The sequence below is a fragment of the Taurulus bubalis genome (genome assembly GCF_910589615.1).
Source record: "Taurulus bubalis genome assembly, chromosome: 2".
In the NCBI taxonomy this organism is placed as follows: domain Eukaryota; kingdom Metazoa; phylum Chordata; class Actinopteri; order Perciformes; family Cottidae; genus Taurulus; species Taurulus bubalis.
In genome coordinates, this window is record NC_136590.1 from 13,358,482 (window position 1) to 13,381,695 (window position 23,214).

At 41.1% G+C, this 23,214-nt stretch overlaps 2 protein-coding genes across 2 annotated transcripts; both read right to left on the bottom strand.

The window, feature by feature from the left end:
* Nucleotides 1–50: 50 nt before the first annotated feature.
* LOC306733063 (testicular acid phosphatase homolog) lies at nt 51–7,559 on the bottom strand (the record flags this gene model as incomplete). The annotated part of the gene is made up of 11 exons (XM_079214252.1): nt 51–160; nt 377–558; nt 1,039–1,145; nt 1,248–1,330; nt 1,615–1,747; nt 2,204–2,299; nt 4,093–4,191; nt 4,450–4,605; nt 5,597–5,683; nt 6,327–6,422; nt 7,470–7,559. The coding sequence occupies 11 exons, from the start codon at nt 7,557–7,559 to the stop codon at nt 51–53; spliced, it is 1,239 nt and encodes a 412-aa protein (XP_079070378.1).
* A 12,528-nt stretch (nt 7,560–20,087) lies between these two features.
* lrrc4bb (leucine rich repeat containing 4Bb) lies at nt 20,088–22,428 on the bottom strand (the record flags this gene model as incomplete). Its single annotated transcript, XM_079214092.1, has 2 exons — nt 20,088–22,070; nt 22,186–22,428. 2 exons carry the CDS (start codon nt 22,426–22,428, stop codon nt 20,088–20,090), a joined length of 2,226 nt encoding a protein of 741 aa, XP_079070218.1.
* Between the last annotated feature and the right edge of the window lie 786 nt (nt 22,429–23,214).

A 23,214-nucleotide genomic window follows, 5' to 3' on the forward strand; every position in this document is an offset into this window, starting at 1 on the left:
GAGAAGCACCTTTCTGTATTTTTGGCACATGTGTGTGGCAGTCATCTAGACTACACCTCCCTGGAGTAGTGGGCTCTCCTCCTGCGGATTGCCACTCCTATGCTGAACAACAGTGCCACTGCCAGGAGACCTACAGCCACTGCAAGAGTTGTTATGACACCTGTGGGAGACAACAATCCTGTTTAGGTGTATGTATATGTGGAACATTTGGAATATTTCCAAAAACCAAGATATTTTTAAATCAGGCATTCTCTGCTGAAAATCCCACACACTGGCCCCTGAAGTAAATATAGGAATACACATATTACAGTGAAGCATTAACCAGGCCAAACATATGTGTTGAAATAGAAGTCATGGGAATATTTTTTTTTTTTACCTGTGCTTGACAATCTGGTCCTAAACCCACACTCAGCCTCCCAGTCGTCTGTCACCACGTCCCGCACCAGCTCAGTGAACATGGACAGAGGGCAGGGGTTCAGCCCGTTGCATCCCGCCACAGGGTTGGGGTAAGGGTCGCGCCAGGAGTCATTGCGGTAATGCAGCTCCAGAGAATAGGAACTATAATAATAATAATACATTACATTTTTATAGCACTTTAAAATGTACTCAAAGGCACTTTGAGAACAAAAACAATAAAAGCAATAACAATATAAAGAAGGCAATGAGATGACATTATAACAGTAAGAAATACAAAATATCAGGTTGAAAGCAGATTTAAAGAGGTGAGTTTTAAGTGCAGATGGCGAGTGACGGAGACCATCCGAGGTGCTTCACAAAGGTATGGAGGGGTGAGGTTGTGAAGGGGTTTGTATGTAATGAGAATCTTGAACTGTATTATTTGCTGTATGGGGAACCAGGTTTTGAAGAACAAGACTGAGGTGATGTGATCTCTGCTGCCCGTCTGGAGTGGGAATGCTGTTGCAGTAGTCCAGTAGAGGGGTGATGAAGACGTGGGATGTGGATGCGATTGCTCAAAATATGTCCATCTGACCTAGATAGTGTAGTTAAATATGCAAAGGGAAGGCAGGACGTCATTACCCATCATACTCCTGGTAGAACTCAAAGAGTTGACAGGCAGCATAAGGAGGAAGAAGGCCGTTGTACACGTCCAAAGCCGCCTGGAGGGTGATGAGGGTCGAGTCATGCTGGAACAAGACACAGCAAGGAAGGGACGAGATGCAGTTTGTGAAACAGTGGTTTGCACAATAGATTAGGAATGTGTATATGTGCCTACAAGTTTAACTTACAGCTGAGTACATAATGAATTTGAGAGTGCTCCCTTGCTCTACAGCCCTGGAAAAATTCCTCAGAATGGCATTCAGCAGCACCCCTGGTAAATTAACACATACGTGTCAACAGTGCACGTATATTTTCCCACCAACACAATTGTTTTGACCTTACTGAGCATCATGTCTTAGTGCTGTAACCATCTTTGTCCCATTAGCTCATATGTGCTAATGTGCTTTTGGGAGGCCTGGCACAGCACCGTCTGAGGCATAAACAAAGCCTCTGCCAGCAGTCACAACATTAGATGCACTGAGATTTCTTTATTCAGATAAAAAATGTTTTGCACAACAATGATTTAAATGAATTGCCTCTAATTGGGGTCCTCACCTCCCGAGAGCCTGGCCTTCTCTTTGCGCTTGTGACTGAGGATGCTGTACATGACCTCAAATGATGCCATTCTCTTCAGGGTGTCCAGAACATCTTGGGTGGCCCAGCGTGGGAGAGTCAAGTTATGGATCCGCTGCACAAGGAAATAACATTCATTCTCATACATCACGGTAATAATCCCATTGCACAACACGTGAATCCCGACAAAAGGGTTTTAAATGGCTGCATTTCATCGTTTCTATTTTTAGCGCTGGTCTGAAGATAACAGATGCTCATTTTGCAAGTGTGAATGAGCATATTCAGCCTAGAATCCACCCATCCCATAATGCTTTAATTATCATTTCAATATGCTGTTCTATTCATGTCTTACTGTATGTATAACAATGATTTCCCCACGCTCCAGGCCCCTCTCCATCTCTCTGCAGAAGTGTTGAAGAAAACAGATCCCTTCTCTTTCCCTTCTTTCTGTTTGACTCTCACTGCACTGCAGCTGGTGTTTTGATCAGTAATTGAAGCATTTGTAAACTGCAGAACACAGGGAGTATATTTGTATTTATGTGTGTATCGATGTGTGAAACATCAAGTATACCTGACAAGTAAGAGTGTCCAAGACCCTCCATATCTTTTTGCCAACCAGTTTGGAGACAGGGTAGCCAGTGTGGTTGGAAAGTCCCTCCACAAAGTACTGCGACGTGCAGAAAAGGAGAGAACAATACATTCAAAAAGGGGTGGGAGAAATATTCAGATCCTTTACTCCTTTAAAGTTTATAAACAATGATTTACAAATACTCCATCGCAACTAAAAGAGCAGTCAAAATCACATATTATAACATTTTACTGTTAAAGTTGGCCCAAGGTGGAGCTAGTTTTCACTACTTTTTATACGTTTGGTAGTTTAGTCCAGTGGTTCCCAACCTGGGGGTCGGGGCCTAATAATATACATCTGGCAGGTTACGAGGGTGATTAATGATAGTTCATTTTTTTACCAATATTATGGACTTCAAGTTTTGCTTTTCTGTAAATGACACGACACACTTTAAATCATTGCAATCAAAAGCTGCGAGAAGGTGAGAGGGGAACATCTGAAACTTGACAAGGGGCTCAATTGAGACAATTAGTAAGGGCTCATAGACTTTGGAACGCTCTGCCTGCACAAAATGGTTTGCTGTTTCAGTGATGTCTTTTAAAAAACAACTCGAGACTTACCTGTTTACGCTGGCGTTTGTTTAAATACCTGATATGACCTGTTTTATTCTTTTATTTTTTATTTCATTGTGTTTTTTACTCCTCCATCTTTTAATGTGTTTTTTACTGTGTGTTTTAATTAGTTTTAAATACAGCACTTTGTCACCTCTGTGTCTGTGAAATATGCTTTATAAATACAATTATTATTATTATTATTATTATTATAAAGTAAAAAAGGCAGGAACCCACTAATCTTTAACACTACATTGTATTGTATAAACTTGTGATTTTCTGATGTAAAATCGCAATTTTTCTAAGTAGCCAGCTATCAAATAAATATAGTGGACTAAAATGTACAATATGTACAAAAAGTGTAAAGCACCATAAAATGAAAATACTCAAGTTAAGTATAAATATCTCGAAATTGCACGAAAGTACAGCACTAGTCACAACCTTCAGCTCATTATTCTCAGGGAAAATGTTTAAATTACCATTTGTGTGAATAATGTTTTTGCAGATGCACTGTAAATAATTACAGATGTGCAGACATTAGTTGGCTAGTTGAACGTATTCGTACTGTTTATTGATTCAGTGCTGTTCACTTCAGCCTTTGGTCAGTCAACACAGTGAAAAATGGCACCATTTTGGTTTCTGCATCCCACTTGCAGGTGCTGTGCCTCCAGCAGAGGGTGTGAAAATTCAATGCAGGAGGCCCCGATCTCAAAACACCACCTTAATAGGCAGCACATGGGACTCTGTTTAATTAAACCCTTTCATTGTAATTCTTAATCTAATTCAATCCAGGCGTTAATTAGCGTCTCTGAGAATGTGAGAGAGATTGCACAGTGCAGCTTTTTCGAGGCTCTGGAGTCACCGTGCCTGAGAAAAAAACCTGAGAGGACATGATGTCTGCAGCATAACTGACACGTCCACTGGAGGTGCCGATAGCATTGGCACCAGCAGCTGTGAACTATATATGTCCCTTTCTTACACAAATGTGCATTTCACAGCATTTGTTAATTTACAAATCAAGGCACAGATCAGCAGAAAAGAAGCGACCGAGGTGAAGAAAAGTATTTTTTACTGCCATTGTGGTTATATAATTCTGATGAATAAAAAAACAACAGACTAGCAAACAAGTTTTTAGTGGTTAACAGGCACATGAATCATGGTGTTTGACACTGCGCTGTGAGCAGAACGTTCACGTCATAGAACAGATACTGAGATACTGAGATACTGAGGATTCTATAGTTGAAGTGTATTTCGACTGTCTTCTTCTGTAGTTTGTCCTACCTGGTGAGCCCTGAGGAACCTCTGGTAGTGCTCGCTCTCAAAGGTCTCCGTCATCAGAGCTCTGAACCTTGGACAGTCTTTGCCTGGAGCCTTCAACAGCTTGAGAAATTGAAAACAACACAACATCAGTTGAAATAATGCACATTTACTGCAGGTACTGCAATCTTCTGGGAACAACTAAATGTTCATTTCACACTTTAAAACCGAATTTCAGCATGGCAGGTTCACAGCTGAGGTGAATGCAGGCCAGGCAGCAACACAGAGCTACAGAGAGTGACTCAGATTAAGTTGTACAAGTTTCTATTCGGAGTGCGGCTGTCATGTGAAAGGAAATATTTATGTGGCTCAGCAGCGCACCTTGTCCTGGGCCCTGGGGATGGTGTGCACTGGAATAGGCCTCCACAGTAACTGGGGCATGATGGGAGGCGGGCGTCTCGTTGGGGGGAACATCCCAGCAAGGCATGCCTGGGTGCTCATCAGAGTGCGGTCGTAGTCGGTGCTCCTCACATATAACTGTTGGAAACATGGAGGGAACATGGCAATAAAAAACATCCATTTGTTGGTACTGGACCAATGCTCTGGTCTTCCAAATGGGACAGCCAGGCTCATATTTTGGAGAAAGTGAAAATGCACTTGGAAACTCAGAAGGATTGCATTTGGAAAGTGTAGCAGCACATATTTCTATATTTATGTATTAATAAAGATGCACAAATAATTGTACCCAGCAAAGCAGCAGTGCATCATGAGTTAACTGTAAGTCAACTGAGGTATTCCCTTAACATGAAGAGGAGGAGGGGATGCAAACGGGTGAGAAAAGGAGGGGGAAAAGATCCGTCCTACTGTGATCTCTTCTGACAACAGCCTTCGCACATCTATATCTCTCTGTCACCCCGTGTCAGGTTTTTGCACACAGTAAATCACACTGATAAGGTTGGATGTTCCTGTGATGCCAAGAATGCTTCTTTTTTTACCCTCTTTTTGTCAAATTAAAGCAGACATGGCAGCTCAGTGAAAGGTACAGTGCAAGTTGACGGAGTCTTGGACGACAAATCGCCAATGACAGGTACTGAGAAGCGCTGTTATGTTTGTGATAATTGCGTGTTATTTAAGAGATGGAGAAGAGGACTAGAAGCAAGGAGACAGTGAGTGTAGAGAAAACAGAGACATGGTGGAAAAAAGCATAAATCAGATCTTAATAATGACAGTACGCTGAACATGCAGCCCAACATGCTTGTTGCCAGCTGTAGTGTAAATGGTGCTCAGGGGTAAAATTACCCCACATGTTACAGCATAATAAAGGCCATGGCAGTGATATCACCAACATGAGTCATGCTCATTAGTTGAGTGTGTGTTGGAGGAGCTAACATGATTTCAGATGTTGGGGCGAGCTCACGTGCAACAACAGCATTAGGTGACACTGAAGCACATAGGCTCAGGGAATTACACACACACACACACACACACACACACATATATAAATATGTCTCTATACACAAACAGCTACCTCTTTGTTGTTGTAGTCATCGCTGAGAAAGTTGCCATAACGTCTCCGTAGAAACCTGCCCAGCTCAAACTGTTGTTTCATGCCCAGCTGAAAGGAAAATTGCCAGCAATGTTAATCTTTGTCAAATCTGACCTTTTTTTTGCGGCAGATTTGAACAGATTTAAGGTGAAATTCAATGTATTTACATAAAATAACACATTTCACCTATTATATAGGGCCTCCAGGCCAGAACAATGTCACAGTATGAAGGACTTTAATTATAAGTCTGCAACAAGCATTTCTTTCATCTCAAGATTTTGTGCTGCACAGATCAGAAGTGAAGCAACGTGTGACACCAAAGCTAATGTGTGCCTTTGGTGTATTTACTCTGTAAGTGACTTTCTTGTCAAATAATGGATTAAGATTCATTTTCCTTGAGCATTTTAGACCATGAACTTGTACGGTCAGTGTGTCACTGGCTCCAGTGTAGGGGCCCTGAGGTGCAAAAAAACCCCAACATTTTACAAAACACAACTATTTTGATATAAACTACTCTGGTTTTGGGTTTTATTGTTTTTGGTTTTGTAAGTAATCCTGCAAATGTGATGGATTGTATACACTATATACAGTATCTAAAAGTTCTTTATATTTGGTTGGTTGTTTGCCAAATCCTGCTTGTCACTCACACACACACACACACACACACACACACACACACACACACACACACAAGCAGAGTAACACCCAGTACCTCAGTCAGCTGTCCGAAGCCTTGAGCCCACACTTCCTCCCCATGAGGATCCCTGGGATACGACTCAATAGGCGATCGATCGCCATGTCGGAACACCTTAAAAGTCATAAAAGATAATATTACATGGATTCAGGGGCCATGCTGCTGAGCCAGCCATTTCCCTGTGTGCTTAAGGAAAAAAGTCAACCCTGAGACGGAAGCCAGGAATAGAAACCTGTGATCTTGAACAGTTCAGCCTGGATTTGAGACAAAGAAGATGCTGAGACACAAATGCTGGAGCTGCTCTGTTATTAACCTGAAGACTCACACAGGTTGACCAAACTGGACAATGGATACATCTGAGTCACTCCTGATGCGTCACTGGGATCATGAACACCACTACCAATTTGGAGTTAAAACCACAAAGTCAGGTCAGCAAAGCTGTGGTTTGCTTTTAGAGATAAATGTTATTTTCAAAAACTCAGTCGTTTTTGATGCAAAACAGCCTCCTGAGTTTGAACATGAACAGAACTAACCCAAATTAAACTTGACACACATTAGATTAGTTCAAACAAATGTAACAAACAATAAATTGTTGGAAAAAAAGTATATTTTGACATGAAATAATATAATTGCCAAAGATAATAAACAGATTCATGAGACAGTTAACAATACAACTGAACACCTAGACTGCATAGTGAACCTAATCCTTACTTTGGCTTTAGTAACTAAGTAGTAAATAGTAACTTTCAAGCTACAGTATGTATGTTGTGTGTGTTTGTGTGTGTATATTTATATATAAATATACATGACTAACACACTATTGTAATATATGAGATCGCATCATAGGAAAAACATTTGTGGTTTCACGGAAATCCCTCAATTGTTCATTGAACTGTGCTGTAAAAGAAAGATATGCAAAGAAGTAGATGAACGGCGCAGCAGTGTCTGGGTGAGATATGCCTCACACTGTTGAGTTTAGGCTAAAAGTAATCCTTCGTCAAAGAAATGTGTAAATATAATAATGCAGAAATAATGCAGAAAACACAGTGTAATCGGAGACCAAGTGCAGTAGTTTCAGTCGTGTGTGATGTAGGAAAAGAAAGTGGGAAGCTGGATGATGTCAGAGTGTTAAGGCAGCTTAATGAAACTGGACAGACTTACAGCTACGACAAACTTCAGCATCCGGCACTCATTTAAGCAGACGCAACAGAGGAGCAATAAACAGCCCAAACTTCTCTGGGAGCTCCACATCTTTCTCACTTGTCGATCTCGACCTCCTTCACAGAGTTCCCCTACTACAGGAGGGAGAAGAAACATGTCTTGAAAGTTTGTAAAAGGTCATTAGTAACAGGATATGATGAACACTTGTGTTATATTTTAGTAAGGCAATGGTGGTGTGAAATAACGCATAAAATGTGTAAGTTTGGTCATCTTTTTCTCCCGTGCTACAACACTGTAGTGGTATTTATGTCATTAAGATGGCAGAGTTCATGTCCGACAAAATGAATTGTCAAAAGAGATTTAACAGATCATATTAATGAACACATGTACTTACCTCAGCACACTTGTTCACACATTTTGCTGTTTTTAATCAAACGAGTTACAGACAGAGGAGGACTGCTGGGCATCCCAAATCTTCAGTCATACCCGGATGGACATTAAGTGCATGTTCCAGTAAAAGAAGGAGTGCTTTTATAGCCCTCCTACCTGACCTCGTCTCTCTCTCTCTCTCTCTCTCTCTCTCTCTCTCTCTCTCTCTCTCTCTCTCTCTCTCTCTCTCTTTCTCTCTCTCTCTCTCCCTCTCTCTTCCTCTCTCTTTCTCTCTCTCTCTCTCCCTCTCTCTCCCCCCCTAGGATTTCTGATCCCAATCTACTTCATCGTCGACTGAAGTCTAACTCGCTGTCTCTGCCAATTCCCCGCTGTGCAGTGGCATGGCTGCCCTCCACCCTCGGCAGACATATTTGAGTCATCTTTTAATATTAAGGACACATATTTGGCTCTTTAATGTGTATAACTCCACTGTAAAGCCCCATATTCTCAAGGACACTTTGGCTTTAGAGTAACAATATGACAACGAAATGGGTTAAGTTAAGATGTGCCCACCTGGCTTCTTAAATTGTACTTCACAAGCATAAGCACACACATACACACACACTTACACACTGGCTCGGGGCCACAAACACTCATTATAACTTGCTATGTCATCCGCCGTGGGTTTGGCCTCAAAATTACAGGGCCTGCAGTGTTTTCCCTGACTCGACACACATGTAAGTATCTGTTAGTATCAAAGCAGCTTTATGCGATACAATGGGATTAGCGAGTGTGAAGATGTAGAGCCATACAGCGGAGACATTCTATTTGATAAGTGTAAGATAGGATCTATTGTACTAAGTAATACACAGTACCATATTCACAAGGGGGACTTGTCAGTGTAACATGGATGTTTTGAAACATTAAATTAAGACTAAAATTACATTGATTTGAAGCAAAAGAGCAAACATGGTCACTCACATGCAATTTTACTCAATCACTTTTACTCAATTTAAAGTATAACACCAGAAAGTTAATCCAAATTGTATAATTACGGGATATTTAATTTTTCTTTATTTTTCTTATTGTTTTTCTTATTGTCAGCAAATCCCCCTTTGGCTGATATAGCTTATTCCTCTGTGCCATCATCATCCACTGTTTCTTTATCACAACAAACATGGACATTGTGTTTGTTTTGAGTCATTCCCACACACGTGTCCTGTTGCTGTAAATACTCACTAATGCACCAAATGTGACTGAAAACAGTCCCAAACAAATATATTATGGATTTATGTTTGGTTAATGTCTGGTAACCACTACAATGCCTAGCTGTTTAAAATATATATATATATATATATATATATATATATATATATATATATATATATATATATATATATATATATATATATATATATATACATAGATTGTACTATATATATGTGTGACCCGTTTACATCTTTGCTAGGAACGTATGGACATTTGGGGCTGACAGTCAAAAGTATTTTTGTAGGATTTGTGTACAATAACACAAATAAAGAACATCAGCCTTGTGCTTTCAGCAGAAGTACAGCAGAAAGTCAGACGTATCATACGTTCAAGTTTAGCACGTGTTATTGGAACTGATATTAAATAAATTATGAAAAAAGTAGACGATGAAGTAGAATAAAACACAAATCGTTACGTAAAGTACAAGTACATCAAAGTATAGTACTTGGGGACATATACATAGTTAACTTTCCACCACTGTGCAGAGCTCTCTCGGCCCATCTGTTTTAGTCTTTCTCTTTATATCACAGCAGTGCACAGTAATGCTCTTACTGTCTATAGCACACACACACACACACACACACACACACATACAACACAGACGTGTGGTGTACTGTTGCTGGTACAGGTTGGCTTTATAAAACCATACGTGTGTACAAATGGGTCAGTGAGTCCACCTACGCTGATCTACAAAACAAACACACATACTGAGGTCTGAGTGGCGGAAAAAAGGAGTTTCACTGTATGAGGCCAAGATACACACATATACTGTACACACACATTATCATACTGTATGCACATGTGTGCGACAGTTGATACACACCAGTTCATTGAAGGGTCACTAAACATGCACACACAGACTCACAACTCTGCATCTCTTTCTCTTTTTCAGACCAACATAGACACACACACACACACACACACACACACACACACACACACACACACACACACACACACACACACACACACACACACCATCCTTTTTCCTTCCTCTCCCCCAAGTGACTGTAGTGTTTTTGTCTTTGTTGAAATAATTGCAGTGATTTTCAAGACTGTTGTCATGGCAACACAGAGGTTGATGCATGTTGACAGAATCTGTTGCAGGGCGACCGAGAGACTGAAAATGGGAGATAAGAGGTGGGAGGAGAAGCGATGCCCGTGTACGTGTGCACTCATGTGTGTGTGCGTGTGTGTGTGTGAGGGACATGATGGTGGCGGGTTTTTTTTAGGGGGGGGCATGTACTACAATCCATATGATGAATGGAGATGAGCAGGATGGGACATCTCAGACTGACAGAAGGAGGCCTGAGATCAGGAATGAACAGTTATTAGTGTGTTGTGAGCAGAGGAGAGGGCGAGGGAGAGAAGGAGAGAGAGCGAGGAAACCGGGGTGCTATTTCAGTCCGGGCGTTGTCATGGAAACTGCAGCCTCACTACAAATGGAGACATCCAGAACACATGGACCGTCAAATAAATGGCGTGCGTAGGGCCCAGCGTGGAGCGACGCCGCGGCTGTGCGACGCCGCGCCATCTCAGTCAAACCCCACCCACGCTGGCACTCAGCCCTCCGGTCAGATAAGGCGGCGTCTTCTCCATCGCAGGGGCTGAATATCAATGGGAGGGTCGCTTTTTAGGGAGTGAGCGGTGGAGGAGGGGGACAAGCGCTCAGAGTCAGGGGCTAAGTGACAGCCAGTGTTGTCCATTCAGGCAGTGAGTCACAGCCACTCGCCCTCCGTCTTTAATTAACAGTCTTTTCCACACTTCCTTCCCTTCTCTCCTCTTGTCTCTTCTTCTGTCTACCCCTTCCCTCTCTAGCTGTCTCCCATCCTCTCCGCCTGCCTCTATCTCTCCGCCTCTCTCTCTCTCTCTCTCGCTCTCTCTCTCTCTCTCTTCCCCTGCGCTCTGAAGGACGGAGGTATTCCCACATTTCTCCGTTGCTATAGCAACACCGCAGCGAGAACAGGAAAGAGAGGACGCAGGGAGGGAGGAGGAGGAAGGGAGGATGGAGACGGGGTGGCAGGGAGGGAGGGAGGGGGAGAGGTGTGGAAGCAGCCTAAGATGAGGGGATGTGTGAAAAATGCTAATGCTAACGCTAGCAGCAGCATCAGAGCAGCCAAAGTGTCGGTTCCCCTCAGCGCACCCCGCTGGGCGCACACTCACATGTCACTTTCATATTTGCATAATTGCTAGCAGGAATCTATTTACTCAATATGTTGCCGTGATCATTGACGTCTTCCCTAAAAATGATACACGAGAAGTGTCTCCGCTCAGACATCTGACTCTTTTTGTTTTTCTCCTTGACATTGACCAACTCCACAGAGCTCGAATCCAATTTCGTGATTATCCTTGTGCAGTAAAATGAAACAGACCCGTGTAAATCTAAACAGAAGGCAGTTTGGAGCTGAGGTCATCTGTTCTCTTCTTTTCCAATAATTCAATCACCTCAAATCAATGCAGGTCAAATAAACACAGCAATGGAAAGACAAGAGCTATTTCATATTGATGTCATCATCCCATTTAATCAGGACTCAATGCAATCTCATTATCTCCACATGTATATATCGTAAAGCCTGAGAACAAAGCAGTGTTGCATCAATATCCCAACATGTAGCGAGCAGCAAAACTCATGTGGCCTGCAGAGGAGACAGACGCTCACTTTCTCCTCCTCTTTCCTCAGTACACGTGTTTGTCTGGCTTGACATGTACAAAACGCAATAGATAAGCACAGGATGAAATTATATTCCTCCATTCATGCCACATCCACGTATGCATGTTTAAGCTTCTCGGTACCTATGTAATCTGCTGCATGTCAACTGTCTAGCTTTCTTCTCCTCTCAATCAATAACTCATCTGTTGACATCAACAATGTTTTCCCCCATGGGACAAAATGCCCTTCTTTAGGACAAGAGGAGGATAAGCAAGATGGGAGGAAGGGGATGTGAGAAATAGAAAGATGAGTTTGTTCTGCCATATGTCATCGTTTTATCCATGCAAGGAATCTCCATGCATTTTATTTTTCGTGGCCAATGTCCATTGAAATAACCACTGATGTCATCCTGGGTAAAGCAAAGCTAAAACAATGTTGAGTGACAGGGCTGCTTTTGAGACATTGCTTCATATATTGTGAAGCCATATCTTCCCATTTGCAAAGCCAAATATGAGTAAAGGTAATTAAAAAAATAGCCACAGGAAATCCATCCTTTTGCTTTTTGTTATTGGCAAGAATTCTCCTCTGAATTCAGCACTCACCTAATCGTATACTTGATTAAACCTATTTTTAATGCCAAAAACACACGTATATTCTGTTAGATGAGAAGATTGATACTGCACAAATATCGTGCTTGTAGCTAAATATGTAGCCATCAGCTGGTTAGCTTAGCTCAACATAAAAACTGTAAAAGGGAAAACAGCTGCCTGAAGTGAATAATCTACACCTACGACACCTCTCAAGCTCACTAAGTAACATATTATATCTAATTTATTTAATCCGTACTGTACAAAAGCTAAAATGTAAAAATAACAGGTTATGGTTTTAATTAGGGGGATATGTGTCAGACCAGTAACTCTTCTAAGTTACTGGTCCTATTTCTTGGACAGGGCCAGTAACTTATTTGAGTCTTGTCGTCACTGTGAGGTTGTAAACAGAAGAGACTCCACATGTTGTTGATTATTTTGTTGTTTGTGCTTTTGTCCAGATTACCCAAAGGAGATATGAAGTTAATTAGAATAGATTTCTGGCCCGCTGTTTCCAGTCTTTATGCTAAGCTAAGATAACCTGCTGCTGGCTCGATATTTATAAGAGTGGTTTCAATCATCTCATCTAACTCTCAGCAAGAACCACCATATTTCCCAAAATGACAATTCATTTGACAATGAGTTCCAGAGCTGACCATGTGACCATCACTGAAGCATCAACAGGGTAAGTAAAAGTCACGATATAATTTAGAGTGCCATAAAATGAAGACACCATTACCACACACACAACATTAACCAAGCGAAGTGTAAACATTACCCCTATCTGCAGTTATGGTAAATCAATACTCAAGTCAGTAACAACATCAGCACAGTGCCTGAAAAGTGTGTTAGTGTGTGGGAGTGTGTGGGAGTGCATGCACTGGGGAACAATATGCCACATACAATCCCTCCCTCCAGTAATTACAAGGGAAGTGTCTGTTCATAATACATTTTAGAAAATAAATATTCATAGGAAAGTAATTACTTTAAATCTCCCTGTCTACCATTGTCCTACAGTGAAACAAGCATTATTGATGAGATATTGATACAATGATTTCTTTTTTGTCAATTCTGGCAACATATATTATGATTAGATATGTAAAGTAACTCATTATGTGTTTGTTTTTTTTATTATTATTTTGGCATCAAGAGGGATATTATTGTCTCTCACCTATTGGAGTAATTTATAGTGTTAAATAATAGGTCCAAGTTCATTAAATAACTTTAAGGGTGAACATGTAAGTTTTACAATAATACATGTTAACAAATAAAACCGATATTTATTACAGTAAAATCCATCTAAGTCCATACACGCCACCATATACAACAGCAGCTGTATTCCACACACACCTCAGCAGCATTTAGTGGGAAGAGAAACAAACAGCTTTTTTTTCCGGGTGACATGCCTTGTTGGTCAGGTTGAGTGCCTTATCCCCACAAGAGGTGAAGTATTGTCTGGGGTTACAAGGGCTCCTGAGTGCTTTCTAAGTACACTACATACATATAGCCTCCCCAAAGTATGTTAGTTTATCCTCTCTCTTTGGATTATTAATTGAGATATTTGGGTGAGGAAAGAAACAATATTCCTAAATCCAAATTATTTTCTGCATGGCTCTTAGCGATATTGGGAGAAGAGAGGGAATCTAAATATAGACTGAAACAAAAGCAAAGTATGTTCAGTACAGAATGAAAAAGCCCTCTGAGAATTCAGCAGCAAGCTCATAATTCACCAACATAGTTTCATGTAATAACAGTCAAAGGCTGAATCTTTGAAAAAAAAGCGGAATTTAAATCAAAAAGCTTCTGGTTTCCCTTTTATCAATCTACACAAAGTAGATCCAACTGGGTCATTGTCATCTTTTCCTCACACTTTCCATAAGACTTTGGATTCTCAGTCCGAGCTAAGCCTGCTAACAGTTCTGTGTAGTCCATGCTCATATAAACAATGCCTAAATAGGCCACAGAATCTATACTTAGTTTGTTATGCTATGACTGTAGCCCACGCGGCTGTATTGGAACACACTACTCTCATGTTAAACACACCTTTTTTACTGCAGCCTTTAAAATGTGAAGAAATATAAGGCTGTCACATTTGCATGGATCCTGGATCAGCGGAGATGCAGTCCACAGACTGACACCTTTGCTTCACAGTGGAGTTTATGTTCAGTCAGGTTCCCCACAGACTGCAGTCTGTCTGAGGGCCAGGGGAGCTGGGGAATCCCTGGAGAAACACACAGCTGGGAGGTTATTTAATTTGAAAGGAAAAGAGAGCATAGGGAAAAGGAGAGGCTAGTGAGAGTACAGTGGATTTCTAAAGAAATGACTGCACCATAGGCGTGCTAAAGTCAATGAATGCAGTGTTACATTTTACAAACAGAAATAAGGTTTTGCTCTTTTTAATACACTACGTAGTTTGGAAGTACACAGTGGAGTTTATGTTGATAATCGTGTCTCCTGTGGATATGCTCTCATGCTGCAAGAGCTAAATCTGGCATTTTTAAATTTCACTTTTTTTTTTAATTCAAAATTCCCCTTCTCCATCACAATACATTCATGTCTAGATCACAGAATGCACTATATGTATTTCCATTTGAGCATGTCTCTTTCATCTTTAGTGCATATTAATGTATTTTTTTTTCTGCTGCGCTCACACTCTGTGCTCACTTCCTATCCCTCACTTCATCTCATCCCTTTCAAACATAGCATCTATTGTATGTTTGCATGTTCAAGCGGAGAAACAGCAAAACGCTGCAAAACAGAGATATTAATAATCTGTTTGAAAATGAGCCACCTCAAGGTGTTACAGAACATTTATAGTTTTGTGTCAATCCTTTACCTTTGGGTTAAAGTCTTCATAAAATACTACGATGCAACCATTATATACTCTAGCTGTCTTTTCTATTGCTATTTCAGCACACAGGCCTTTATTTCCAAGAAGTCTCATGGGGACTGAGCTCTTTGGGGACCCAAGTACAAGCCAAGTACAATTACATTCATGAAAATGACTTTACATAGTGCCCCTTAAGACATTTCAAATTCAATCCCTGTGCTGTAAGGCCCAAACATTGTATCTAAACATATCATTCAAATTCACTGTCATGGTTTATGGCTCATACATTTGTTGTTACATGAATCCCTTGAGGTTGCTGTTTCGTAACGAGGGTTGGACTTGTACTGCGCCGGGGACATCTGTGATAGTCTTTCACCGCACCTCGGGGTCCAAAATAAGTTTAAAAATATCAACTCTGGAACATGCAGATGAACTGAGGAACAGAATACAAAACAGTGAAGCAAAGATAAGAACTAGTGATAATGTTATGTTAATGAATTCCTGCACATTAGTAGCCGGCATAAAAATGAGTTATTGTATTTGATCTGACATGTCAGGAACAATGCCCTGAATGGACTGAGTTGATTTTACACTTGCTGTGCAGAGGAACAGTTTATCTATTCACTAAAAGTATTTGATGTGGTGCCTTTTACCTATTTGTGGGATTTGCAAATCCCCACCATATGCTAATAATAAAAAATGGCACTGCGGGTTTATGTACAATTACACTAATGTAACGTGATGGGCCACATGATTTATTAAGGCGGTTGTCATGCTGCAGTGATCAGAGAATGTTATACTTCTACAGCCGCCGCTCTGAATCAATTTGTTATTAGGATTTCAATCAGTAAGATCAGTACGTGTTTGTTCATTTTTCATGAAAAACAGATGTTTACACTTCAAGAAATGTATTTACACCATCGGAAAACTGTTGACTCTTTGACAGTGTGTTAGCTGCTGGCCCTTTTTTTTTATTCCCCGGCTGCATTTTCTGTAGTTCTGTAACATTTGTTTGGGCCTTTATAAAACAAGCTACTAGCTATCACAATATAATTGTGGACAGCAGGAATACAAGGGGCCACCTTATTTTGAAAGTGTGTTTCATGTTTCCTTATTTGATAAATAAGTGTGAGAAGACAAACAAAATGAAGTAACAAAATACAGTGTAAACACAGTAAATGTTAGGACTTTGTTCATTTTGTTTTATAAAATTTCACGCAATAACTTATTTGAAACATCATTATGTTAAACTTCTGATTTAGTTAGTTGTGGGGCTCTGCTGGTTGACATCACAACAAAGAATGAAAGTGGCACATGTTTCTAATAGCAGAATAACTTCTTACTGAAGTCACAGAAGTAGCAAACAATTAAATAATATACCTCTCAGTCATTGTATGACAGTCATTGAAGTGCAAGTGCAGCACATGTTGATTTTGCTATAATTTAAGAAATACACTCTTCCGCCACACTGTGTACCTGGATGAAGGCATGAAAAAAATGACATTTAATGACAATACATAAAGACCCAAATTGATAATATCACATACCGAGATACAACCAACAACTCGAAAATAAAAAAGGAAACAAAAAAAAGACAAAATTACTTTTTTTTTATAATTATTTTGGAATAAAGAAATCTAATTTCTTCTCGAACTTAACACTGCCCTCTCTCTCTCTCTCTCTCTCTCTCTCTCTCTCTCTCTCTCTCTCTCTCTCTCTCTCTCTCTCTTTCTCTTTCTCTCTAAAAGCTTTCAAAACAGACCCAGGTCAATTGTCACATTATTTTATCAAACAGAACAGCTTACCTTTAAAAGACCAAAAGTTCAGTCCATTTTCTCGCCTTGCAATTTGGTGTCTCAGATTTGATAATCCTTTTCATTAAGGAGCTTTGCTTCCAACAAACCAAGAAATGTCATCTGGGCTGAAGCATCCATTATAAGCAACGGATGTTGCAGAGGACACACATTATGCCAGTACTCCGTCTGTAGCCAAGCCGCATCAATTCAACACCATATACTATATAAAACAGTGAGGTACAGTTGCCCAATATGCACATATTCAGATTCTCGTCTCAAGCTTGTGATCTTCATTAAAAGGAGTCATGCATCACTGCTGCAGAATGAGCCTCCTTTTAAATCGCATCAATGTATGGCAGCCACTATACTAAGATGTAACAAAGCGCTTCTGCATTTCTTTTAAAATGTTAATAATAGTGATGATAATTGTGCGTGTTGCAGATAACGGATGTCCAGAGGTATGAAAGGAACATTTCTGTGCCCAATAGGTGAGTCACCATTGTAATAAAACACTGCCACAGCAGTGTTCAGGTAAAAGGATTTGTACCACAGTTAACATGCAGCAATGCACCCTCACACGCAGCACACAAGGAGGTATCTAGTATGCTCTTTCAAATCTGTCGGCAGAGCCACCGAATGTAGCACATCAATGGAAGCGGCCCATATGTTGTGTCTTTAGCCTTCATTTATATTCTATTTGTGTCTCTGTGGGGCTACAGTTGAACCCTGCCCACTAGATCTGTCTGTGGGGTTGCAACACATTTACATTTACTATGCTTCTCAGTGAGATTCACAACCAAAAACACCAGGTTGAGAAAACTGTAATTTCAACATTTTCGACAATTTCGACAGTTGTTTGATCAATCAGTTTACATTTGGTATCGCAAGTATAACAAGGCATATTATCATAGATCATTAAACATGATGAACGTGGTGTGCATTGATGCAGAAGATGTTCCTTTCATGGAACATGAAATGCTTTCAATTAACCTCTGTGACAATCTGGGTGGGTTTTGTCTGATACCACCACTCATATTATCATCACTATTATTACTACTCCTCAGTGTCCTCTTCTTCCAATAAGTGTGGACTTGTTGTTGATAAGAAAAACCATCATCAATCACAATAAAACAGCTCCTATAGATAAGCATTGCAGTTGTGAGGGAGGGGTGCAACAGAAACAATCCCATACAGAGCTGCATTACAGTCGAAAACCTTGTTGATATGACTTTGTTAATAATACTGTCTCAGGTACATTTATCTGGAATAACTGGTCCAGTTTGTGCTCAATTGCAACAAACATTTTAGGTTCCTGCTTGATGAATATAAAACAAAGAGATAATTATACTTATTTTCTTCTTCTTTCTACCCATTTGCAGACTAGCACAAAGGAACCGCCATGGGAGAAGCATACTGGGGTTGAATTTTAGACAAAAGCGACTTCATTAAGAATAACTTATCATGTAGTTCTGTTAAAAACACTCATTTTGCAAAACTAGTAATGTCTGTGGAACATCTAAAAGCCTGTCTGAACATGTTAATAAAGCAGCACCTATCATTACCAGGAGGACTAATGGCTAAACCACAAACCATACATTCAATCTAGGTTTAGCACAGAGGCCTGCATAATGTCTCACTCTTTACTAATGTGGTTGCCATATTGACCCGCCACAACCCAATATATGATTGATTTATTTCACACGTAATGATACATGGCTAGACAACTGTACACATTATATCAAACTAACAAAAATAAAGAAATACATAGTTGAAACGCAAGAAGCGTAAATGGCATTTAACATATGAAAGTTACACAGTAAAAATGTGGATCTTACAATTGTCATACAACCAGACATTATTATTATTAATATACTGTACATTTCCATTCATTCCAATCATCCTAAGATGGATGTTTAATCCCTTCTTGAATGTTGCTGCAGATAGATGTCTAATCATCCTTATGACAGCATTTTATGGCATGATTATGGTAACCATGAGCAAGGAGGTCATATCAAATTCCTGTCTAAAAGCAAATATCTGGCTACTGATCTGATTCAAATAACACATTGTCAACACTTTATTTTACCCATACAGGTCTTTGCAATGGGTTAGCTTTCCATGTTTGTGGAACATCGTTTTAACAATTATTTGATGCTGGCATTTAAGTATCAGAATTGTCAATTCAAATACCAAGTAGCTGGCTTTTACAAAATACATAATACACTCTCAGAACACAAAAGTTTGTAATGATTATTACTGAAGCAACAGAAAAAAGTTTATCAAACAGAGATCTGCATTTACTGTTCTACAACCTAAATGGACTTTATGTCACAAAGCCAATTCAAAGATTCACAATGAGTGTTGCAATTGAGCCCTTATGTTTCTGAGAAGTAGCCAAACTTAAAACATGTATCATAACCAACCTCCACTATCACCGCCCCTGATTATCCACAAAGAAACAAATTACATCCACCCCAAAATATCTCTGCATCGGAGTCTGCAATGATACATATTTAAATGAAAATATATTTATATAATTTGTGGATTTTTCACAGTAGTTTGTACTGCACTGTACCTTTTTGTCCATCTATTTATGCCTACATAATTGTCACCTTGAGGGAGTCTATTGAGTCACTTGAGAGAGAGTGTGGCTTGTGTGGAAGAACAATGTCTCTTGGATTTTGTTCTGTAATATCTCCAATCTTCAGGGTGGTAAGTGCTGTGCATGTCTTTCATCTCTTCTGGCCAACAACGATTTGGGGACTGATTACTCTGAAAGGCTAGTTTTTCCCTATGAGAACACAGCTTGTAGAAACTGCAAAAAAACATTTGCTTTGGCACAGATTTACATTGTAGCGATGTCCATTCCTTGATCTCCATGGCCATGATCGTTACTACAAACACAAGTGGCCCATTGTGGTAATCCTTGGCTCAGTACACTGTCACGGATAAGTCTATGTGTTTGTGTATTGCCGTGTCAGTCTATCCTCTCTCCTGGTGTAATGTCAATGCACTCTAGTGTCTAATCATTCTGCGCATAAACCCAACATCAATCCCCTCTCTGTCTCCAACTCTTGCTCACTCTCACTCTCTCTCTATATACTCTCGCTTTTGTTTTTAGATCTGAGTCTCTTGGACGTTTTCCTTCGAGCTCCCCTTGAAGAGAAGTGGCTCCATTTGGGGATTCTGGTGTTGGCCCATGAAACCCTTGATCGATCCGTGTAAGCCCATGGTAGGCATGGGGAGAGACATCGGCAGTGGTGGGGACATAGAACAGGGGTTGATGTTGGTGCCATTGCCGGATGAGGAGAGCATATTAGACGTAGAGATTGGAACTGAGGTACAGGAGATGGGGATATCCTGGATATGTTGGTTCTTGCTATTGAGGATCATTCCTTGTCCCATCCCGTCGGAGCCGATACTGAGACCCATCACGTTGTTGTTGAAATGGTGGGTCTTGTAGTAATGGTTGAGAGTATCTGTACGACCAATGTTGGGGAGGTTGACTATTTCTGGGCGATGTATCCTCAGGGTTCCTTCTCCACTGCCAGAATTCATTGTTGAACCACCTGAGATGCCACTCCCGGCCCCGGCTCCAATCTCATCTTCTACGTTGACAATCTCGATGGCTCTGGCAGGGCCGTGGTGCTTGTGTAGCTGGTGCTGCTTACGCAGTTTATAGAATACAACCAACATTACAGCTGCCATAAAGGTAATGGCCACGAAGCAACCTATGATGATCTTAGTTGTTTTCATTACATCATCTAGGCCTGGAATGTTAGTTACATCCATTATGGACACAGTCACTGCATGTTCAGCTCGTGGGGACAGTGAGGAAAGAGAGGAGAGAGAAGGTGATATAGTGATGCCAGGTCGGCCCACTAAAACTCCTCTTTGAACAGTAGGATTAGGAAAATCTATGAAAGTTTCGTTAATATACTGTCTTGCTGAGTTTTCCTCGTCTCCTCTCACTGTCTCCACTGTTTCCACAGTGACAGTGGTGAAATAGCTGTAGCTGTTGCTGGGGTCTGAAGCAGACACATTAAGAACGGCAGTCGCAGTGGTGTTTCCCGCGGAGTTGGTTACCATGCAAGTGTACTGCCCTGTGTCTTGCACGGTCACGTTTGTGAAGTTCAGCGTTCCGTCATGAAGCACTGAGATCCTAACTCGGTATGATCCATGGGTCATCAGAGTGCCATTCGGAGTGAACCAATTCACAGAGGTCATCGAGGTTCCAGTACGACATTTCAGCTCAGCAGCCATTCCCTCAGTGACATTGAGGTCAGTGGGTGGCTCAACAATCACTGGGGCATAGCAGGTGAAGTGGCTCTGGTCGAGTTCCCCAATGTATTTGCCTTTTATACCTGGGGGCGCGTGGCATCGAGCACAACACGTGGTGTTGCTGGGGACTGTTTCTTTCAGCCACCAGCTGAGCCACAGAACATCACAGTTGCACACCCAAGGGTTGTGGTTTAGATGAACCCTTTCCAACTGGTGCAAAGGGGTGAAAAGGTCATGGGGCAAGGAATGCAGGGAGTTGTGGGAGAGGTTGAGCTCCTCCAAATTTTTGAGGTCATCAAAAGCATTGCGTTCGATGACTGACACCCTGGAGTGCATTAGCCACAGCTTGCGAAGCGACACTAGGCCCTGGAAGGATCCAGGACGGACTATCCCCAGCTGGTTCCCTGACAGCTCCAACTCCTCTAGTCGTACGAGTGGGGTGAGGTTGGGGATGTCCTTCAAGCCGCACATGCCAAGATTCAAGAAGCGCAAGTTGACCAGACCTTCGAATGCAGCCTCTGAGATGAAATCCAGCTTCCTGAGTTCCCCTAGATCAAGACGGCGTAATGAGGGAACACGGTGAAAGGCAAACGCCGGCAGTGTCTCGATGGGGTTGTTTCGTAGCCATAGTTCCCTTAGCTTGCTGAGGTACTCAAAGGCTTGTGATGGTACCACTGTAAGACGGTTGTCAAAAAGCTCCAGCGTGTTGAGGTTGGGAAGGCCATTGAAAGCTCCCACCTCGATTTGCCGGATGTGGTTCTTGGAGAGCTGGAGGATTTCCAAATGCCGCAGGTGTTTGAATGTGTCAGACTTGATCACCTGGTGTGGAAACAAGAGCATGGAGGCATGTTGTAACAACGTCAGAATTACTGCTGTCCACATATTTTAATTCAATCTGAATGCATTGTAGGTTTGAAGACGAAGTCACATTTACCTGGATTGTGTTCTCTTGCAGATTGAGGTATCTTGTGTTGTCCGAAATACTCTCTGGGACTTGCTCCAAACTCTTCCTTGTACAGATGACACGGCTTGCCTGATTGGAGCAGGTACAGAGGGAGGGGCATGGGGGTGCTGCCTCTGCCAGCTGTGGTCCATGGTTGTGAAACCACAACAAAAGCTGGACCAACCAGAGGAGGGGGGAAGGGGTACAGGGGCTGGTCACCATGACAACACGCATGGCAACTGAGTCATGACCCGCCCCTATGCTATGATGTTAATAAGTCACCTCCAAACAGGGGTATTTAAGTGCTTATCTTTATATTCATATTGTATGCTTGTATTCTGTTTTTCTCTTTCAAGCAGTCACTTTAAAAATGGAGAGGGAAAAGTGTAATGTTATATTAAACACTCTATTTATCATTAATAGATTCTTATTTTACTCTCATGCTCATGCTTTTTTAACTATCAAACTCCTTGTTCTTTTCAACAACTCATTTTAGGGAACTCTGTATCGTTTATTCCCATGACAATTATTAGAATAGAAATCCAATTTGGGGGAGGGTTTGCTCTTGGATCTGTTGTCTCTGTGGATGCTGTTGCTTCTCACTGCAGGGGGAAGAAAGAAAAGGAGAGAGAGAGAGGAGGTCACGGAAGTGCACAGTGCAGTAGCTTTAAAATATTAGCCTAACACATGCAGAATTTAATTTACATCTCAAAATATTACAATGCCCTGTCACCAGTGTGTGACAAGCTGGGTCTGGATTGTTTTTCGTAAGAGGTGCCTCTCAAATTGTGGCCTGTAGACGAACTGGTGAGTCAGCTGCCATTTTCTTTACAGGTTGAACTTAACATCTGGGTCATGGTCTGAAATGGCCACAACATTCTTCAACAGCAAGCTGGGTCACAAGTGCTGAGGCAGGCCCATTAGGATGAGGCAGTCTCATCGTCCACTTTATGATACTGGTGTGCTAGTCCGATACATACAAGTAGAGTCTCCTATTTAAAAATCAGGTCTAGATGTTGA